This window comes from Vicia villosa, linkage group LG2, assembly GCF_029867415.1.
Source record: "Vicia villosa cultivar HV-30 ecotype Madison, WI linkage group LG2, Vvil1.0, whole genome shotgun sequence".
NCBI lineage: Eukaryota > Viridiplantae > Streptophyta > Magnoliopsida > Fabales > Fabaceae > Vicia > Vicia villosa.
The window spans coordinates 213,273,291-213,281,277 of record NC_081181.1 but is presented as its reverse complement, the minus strand read 5'-3'; the positions used below and the strand labels follow the sequence as shown (position 1 = coordinate 213,281,277).

At 29.2% G+C, this 7,987-nt stretch overlaps 1 protein-coding gene across 1 annotated transcript; it reads right to left on the bottom strand.

The window, feature by feature from the left end:
* Nucleotides 1-526: 526 nt before the first annotated feature.
* LOC131651275 (uncharacterized) lies at nucleotides 527-7,455 on the bottom strand. The gene is made up of 5 exons (XM_058920946.1): nucleotides 7,384-7,455; nucleotides 6,974-7,280; nucleotides 6,807-6,874; nucleotides 2,115-2,243; nucleotides 527-802 (listed from the first exon to the last, which is right to left on the bottom strand). The coding sequence occupies exons 1-5, from the start codon at nucleotides 7,453-7,455 to the stop codon at nucleotides 527-529; spliced, it is 852 nt and encodes a 283-aa protein (XP_058776929.1).
* Between the last annotated feature and the right edge of the window lie 532 nt (nucleotides 7,456-7,987).

Here is a 7,987-nt window from a genome sequence, read left to right as displayed (position 1 = left end):
ACTCCTCCCAAATCAACTATCAATAAGTTAAAAACCAGCTCCATGAATCTTTAATTTCACCCTTAACAATTAGAAGCATTTGATCATTTGGGTCCCTCCTTATGGCATCTAGTATTTGTCCACCATAGTATCCCTTTAAGAAACACCCATCCAATCCTATAATACGTATGCATTTGAAAAAACTCTCTTTGCATGATTTGAAGCAATATATAAATCCTCTAGAAGTGAGGATTCATTGGCTTTACCCTTCCCCGTGTCTTTTGCCTTGCCTTTTTCTTTGCTTTTCCCCTTTCCTTTTGTCTTTCCTTTTTCCTTTACTTCCCTTTTCATTTTTCCTTGACTTTTGCCTTCATTTTCTCTTGGTTTTCACATGATACTTCTTCATCATCAATTGCTATCTCTCCATTAATTCCTATATCATTTTCCGAGTCTTCAAAGTTGTCATTCAAGGCACTATCTTCACTACCCTTCATTTCCATATCTCCTTGGTTACAATTTACTACCTCAACAGCTCATTGGTTACAGTTTAGTCCCTCATTAGGACCCTTAATTTCCATATCTCCTTGGCTATAGTGAACTCCTCAATATCTTCTTGGTTACAGTTTATTCCCTCAATGGTCCACTTATCACCCAAATTCACTTCCATCTCTGTGGTCTCTTCATCACCCAAATTCACTTCCATCTCAGTAGTCCCCTCATCACCCATATTCTCTTCCATATCATTGGTCCCCTCATCACCCATATTCTCTTCCATATAATTGGTCCCCTTATCACCAACATTCTCTTCCAACACACTTGTCCCCTTATCCAAGTTGTATCATTCATCCACAATATTTTAGTACATGGTGGAGACCTCATTCAAGTTGACACCTTCATTAACAAAATCTTCAAACACATCGGGAATTGGATATTATAGTGAAAGTTTAGGTTCCTCATTAATTCCAGGTTGTGAAAGAGGATGAGTAACATATAAATAACATGTCACAGTCATCACTGCAATTGTTTTCGTCCTCTTTGTTCCCTTATTATCTTCCAGCTAAACAATGTCATTAACATTCATTTTATCATAATACCAAAGTTTGTCTACTATTGGATAACCTAACTCTTTTAACTTGCCCTGGATTTCAAAATAACTCTAATAATCAGGATCAACATCCCAAATTGTTTCCAACCCTTTATAACCCGACTTGGTGAAATTAGCAAACTCCTTAGAAAACTCACCACAATGATGCACAATACATTGAAATCTCTTCTCTGTGACCTATTTAAGCTACATAAGATCGGAAAAGTACTAAGGAAGATGGCTAAATAATTTTTTTTTTATATTTTTAGAACTTATAGTTGAGTATTCATACCTTAGGGTTTCAAAATGAAATGTTTGTAGAATGCGTAAATGATGTGGATTCGTCTTCAATGGAGATATGGATTCAAAGTTTGGTTTCGTCTTCAACCGTGCTAGTGGTTTTCGTCTGCAACTTTCGTTTCTTCCCTCTTATCCATAAGCAACCCCTAACTGAAAATTTTGATATGGTTATGATATTTCTCACGACTACCTAACTTCAACGAGATCAAAGTAATTAAAACTATTTTTAACCCAACAAAATGTAATTTGGTTTATAAACAATGAAAGGGTAATAACTCAAAAGGGTTATGAAGGGATACATAATCAAATTACAATGGGCTAGTTATAAGGGGCTCTATGTACCAAAAAATATTTTTACCTCAGTGTGTGAATAACATGAAAATTAACCGTAAATAAAAATTGTAAGTTCTATAAAAACGACAAGTATATCAACGAGCGTGCTAGAAAAGATGAGGTAAGATGCTATTTATATTTAATTATTTTATGTAATTCTTTTATATAAATAGATTGTTTAAACTCTAATATTTTATTTAATTTTTTACGCATGTGAAGGTGGAGTATCATGGCGGCTCACATAATATCTATATGAACATCCTAAATTAGTTGTTCCGAGGGGCCCACATAATCTTGATCTAGTTGTGTCACTTCATACTTGGATTGATTAAATGGACGGAAAGAATAAAAATGGGAAACTTTATGGTGTTGAATCTTTTGCCTCCAATTATAGAAAAGAGGATATGACTTTATTTACGAGAATGGCAGATGGAGAAGGGTCATCATGTCCACCAGTACTAACCCCTGAAATGGCAGAAACATTAAGACAATTAGCTCCTAAGTGAGGCGGCTCGTGAAGCAGTGACACATGAAGTAGCACAAAAGACTGAAATGAAGGAAATGAGAAAAAGACAATTTGAGTTAGAGAAAGCCTTGAGAGATTCATAATAGCAAATGCAATAATATATGCTCTCACAAAGGAACCCAATTTATGGTTAAATGGGTGAAAATCAAGATTTTTGTTGATATGATGGAGTTGACAAATTTGAAGCGGTTGGTAGCCAAGGGGCGGTAAGCGAGGATGAAGATGAGAGTAATAAAGACATCATGGATGATTGATAATTTTATTGTTATTTGACTTTATAATTTTTTAATATTAATTTTTGAATTTTATTAATTATTTTTAAGTTTAATTTTTACAATATTTAAGTATTTTTAAATTTGAAAATATTATATACCTACAAATTATTTATTATATATAAAATATTATAAATATTAAAATTAATATTTATAATAATAAAAATATAATAAATTAATAACTTCAGAGATGCGAGGTGGAAAACCTCATGCAACATATGACACATGTCAAATCTCCTGCGCTGCGAGGTAGTTTTCAAATGACAAATTTGTGTGTTGCGAGGTGTTTTAACTCTAACAACACATGTCAAATCTCTGCACTCTTTTCTAGCGCATAGTTGACACTATTATGCAACCTATAGAATTTGCGATGTGTTTTTACCTAGAAACATTACGAGGTGTTTTTCATCTCGCAAATAGATGCGACCAATATTTTTGCGAATTGTTTTGTCTTCTAAAAGATTTGTAGCTGCGGGATATTTCTATGTTATGGAGATGAAATCACCTTGCAATTTGAAGTTTTTTTTGTAATGCAATTACTAATCATATTTCAAATCTCATAAGAGACTATTGTAATTTCATCATCAACATTAACAATATTAGTAAAAATTATCTTGTTAATTCAACTTATTTGAAAGTTGTTAAGTTATTTAATTGCGAAAGTCCAAGTTCGAATCTACGACATTCTATTATTTATTTAAATGAAAATTTGATTATTAAACAATTAAAAAAATTCATAAATTCATAATTTTTTAAAATTTTTAAAATAATAATTTATTTGCACTACACAAACATGTTTAAATTTATTTCGTGTATGTTTAACATGAATTAGAGTATGACATAATTACAATGAATAGCTATAATCGTGACAAATCTTTAAAAAATATTGTCAATGCACGGAATAAAACACACACATAAAACACACGGAATATATATATATAAACACTAGACATTTGCCTCGCACAAATAGATTTTGATTTATGTATATGTTAAAAAATAGATTATATATATATATATATATATATATATATATATATATATATATATATATATATATATATATATATATATATATATATATATATATATATATATATATATATATATATATATATATATATATATATATATATATATATATATATATATCAGGGGTGGCTCTGAGCACGGGCTCGCGGGGCGGAAGTCCAGGGCCCCATAATTTTAGGGGCACCAAAATTTTTTTTCTCACCTCCTATATATATTAAAAGAGAATTTTTTATTACAAAAATTCTGGTTAACAAAATTATAGGGGCACTACTTAATAAAAGAATGTAATTTCTCATAAATAAAATATAGATGTGTATTGATGTGGCTATAGAACCAGTAAAATGTTTGATCAAGTATTTGAAAAAAATATAGAGAATTTGGATTTGTAAATGCTAAGGCTAGTGCTGAAAAGATTGAGAATGAAATAGAGATTGAATGTGAGTTTATTCAAAAACGTCAAATTATTAGAAAAACAACACTATGATGAAAATCGATCTACACCCACACAACTGAATCTTGAGTCTACTGAAGAGTCTTTTCGAAATCATTATTTCTTATATATTGTAGATCAAACAACTGGCTCACTTGACAAAAGATTTGAGCAGTATAACACATATGAAAATATTTTTGGATTCTTGTTTAGTATTGAAAGGCTTAAATCATTATTTGAAAGGAACTTGAAAGCATGTTGTAAACATCTTGAAATTTGTTTAAAATATGACGATTCTCTTGATCTTGATGGTGAAGTTTTATTTGAAGAATCGAAAGTTATTAGAGAAGTTTTAACAGTTGAATCAAAATCAAGCTATATGATGTTGAGTTCTTTAAAGATTTTTAATTGTTTTCCTAATGCACGCATAAATTATAGAGTAATATTGACTATCTCTATCTGTGTTGCATCTGCTGAAAGAAGTTTTTCTAAATTTAAATTATTAAAATCTTATTTGAGGTCTACTATGTCACAAGATAGATTAAATAGTCTTGCGTTGATTTCAATTAAAAATAATTTTTTGAAGAACCTTGATTATGAACAAATTATTAACGATTTTGTAACAAAAAATGCTAAAAGGGTGATATTTAAATAATTTTAGAGGTTTGGTCAATTTTTTATAAGAAAAAAGACGGGATCAAGAAGAAGAAGAAGAAGAAGTCTCTTTATAGTGGTTTATGTTTTGATTAGTATAAACATTGATTCAAAGATCTATATTTCTATTCTTTTTCCACAATGTCAAATGAAAATGTATTTTTTATCCAATCATTTCTTTTATCCTTATGTATTTATTATTAAAAATTATAGGGGCACCACTCTTTTGATTTGCCCAAGACACCCAAATTCAAAGGACCGACCCTGATATATATATATATATATATATATATATATATATATATATATATATATATATATATATATATATATATATATATATATATATATATATATATATATATATATATATATATATATATATATATATATATATATATATATATATATATATATATATATATGGGGACGACTCAAGTGAGAACACTTGGTTATTATGAGAAATGAGAACAATGAATCACGACTATTAAATTTTGATTTTGTTGATTTCAATGGATTGGATTGGTTTCTCTTTCTATAATCCTTAATATTTATTTTAAACCAAGTGTTCTCACTTGAGTCGTCCCCATATATATATATATATATATATATATATATATAGGGGAAGGGATGTATCAAATGGTACTTTGGTTATTATGAGAACTGAGAACTTTTAATAATAACCGTATGATTTAAAATCAATGCCTTAGATTTCACTCAAATTTTAAAAGACAATAATTAATAGATAGATTCGGATTTAAATACATATCACATAAATGCATATCTGAGCATTGATTTTAAATCGTACGATTGTTATTAATAGTTCTCATTCTTATAATAACCAAAGTTCTCATTTGATACGTCCCCATATATATATATATATATATATATATATATATATATATATATATATATATATATATATATATATATATATATATGTGTGTGTGTGTGTATTTTAGAAAAAAAATACGAATAAATATTTCGATATAATTTTACACAAATAATTTACTTCTTTATAAAAACTTAAAATTTTATACATATAATTTATGTTTTTCTAAGTCTGCTACTTTTGTCATGTTTTGACACATAATTGGTCCTTGAAGTATTATAGCATGTATAAAAAAAATTTAAAAAATAGATTGATTTAATATAAAAATATAAATACACATTGATTAAAAAATATATGTTAAATAAGATGCTTTTATACCTGATTTATTAATTACAATGTCTAAAAAAGATTTACATGAAAAGGCTAACTAAATAAATAAATAATTACATAAGATAAGATGTTTGTTTTAAGGATGGCAAAATGGGTCGTCCGACCCGTCCCACTTTATGCCCGCTAAAAAACGAGTTGGATGGACAAACCCGGCAAGTAAAATGGGCATAAAAATCATGTCCGCGCCGCCAAGATGACAGGTTAGCCGACGACGGGCTTCCCCGCCTACTTTTTATTAATATTTTTAATAAATTAATAATTTTTTTACCTTTAAATTAAATATTTCACTTTCTTTTTAAAATAATTTCTTATAAAAGTATTTTTTTTAATAAATTTTAGTTAAAAAAAATAATACATACATTTATAAATAAATGTATAGATTAAAACCATCAAGATTTGAAATTACTAGAATTAACTAAAAAATGACGGACTTAAGGCGAGACGGACTGAACGAATAGGCGAGGCGGGGCGGACTTTACTGGGAGGCGGACAAATGAAAACTGAACGAATCGGCGGACAAATTCGCATAAATATTAATCAATAAGTTAAAAAATGAAAACTGACCACTACATGAGGTAGTGGCGAGAGGTTTTAAAAAAAATGAAAATGGGTGCATTAAAATAAAAAAGAGATTAACATGGTAGTGTATTTTGAAACATGGGTCGAGAGGTTAAATAAAATTTGAAACGTGTTAAGGAATTATTAAATAACCACTAAAGGATTTGTGCATCCGCACGAATCGCGTAAAGTCGATGTAAATATTAAATAAATATGCGAATTTTTTTATTGACCCTTCTATGGGGTGACCCCAGCGAAATTCTCAACTTGTTTCTGCTTCGAAGATGTATCTCCGAATTATTTTTTTTAAAGATTTTTTCAGATTTCGGAAATGCATTTCCGAAAGCACCCATTTTTTGATGTTTTCGGAGATGCATTTTCGAAAGCACTTAATATTCAAATTTTAACTGTTAGATGACTTCTTGAGCACTATTTTCTCTTGGACAATTCAATGATGTAGTTCTTCCACTAGTCTCCTTAATCTCACCTGTATATATTAAATATGTAGCATCATTTATGAAAAGAAACTAAGTTAGAGTTAGTAAGAGATACTCAGTTCTTAACAATAAAAGTTAAATCCACATACCTATAACTTTTTTATGACGTCTAGGAGAAACTAATGGTAACTTATGTGTAGCCTTCTTCTTATTAAGTCTTTCATTCAAAATCTCAATTGATTCATCATCAACACTTCCTTCCTTATACTTAAACACTACCAAACAACCATATTGTAGAGAGTAGTTTTTAGTAAAAGTATTCCAACCCTTTTGAAACCAAATCTCACCATTGATATTTTTCCAAAACACTTTCCATTTAGTGCCATCAGGAGGCTTCATCATCACTGGATTTGGTAGACCAGCTCCGTGACTCCTTGTAAACTTATTCAGTATTTTCTGTAAAAAGTAATAACATTATTAATAGATTAAAAAAAGAGGGAAAACAGATAGAATAACATAACATAGGAGACAGTAGTAGCAAGTTGAAAGGAATGGTTACAATAGTTTTAAGATTGGTTTGAAGAATAATCTCGAAGAAAGAGATGGGAAGGGTGGAATTTGCTCTAGCCATGGATGATGGAGTTTGATGAGATAATGTGTGCGTGCTGCTCTTCTTCTAATATTCTATAACAAAATGTTGACTCATCCTCAAAATATTTGTAATGTTGCTGCTTTATGATAAATCGAAGCGTTGTTCGTTTGATTTATGTATCAGACAAGATTTCGGAAGTACATATCCGAATTCTTCCAAGGGGGTGAATTCGGAGATGCAACTCCGAATTCACCTTTTTTTTTTCTGGAAATTAACTTTATTTCGGATGTACATCTCCGAAATCACCTTTTTCGGAAGTGCATATCCGAAACCACATTTTTTTCATAAAAAGGTGGTTTCGGAGATGCATTTCCAAAATATAGGGACATTCTGAGAATTTCGCCGCGGGTGACCAAGAAGGTTAGGGGGTCTATCAAAAAATTCTCATAAATATTACATAATTACTGTCTATATATATATATATATATATATATATATATATATATATATATATATATATATATATATATATATATATATATATATATATATATATATATATATATATATA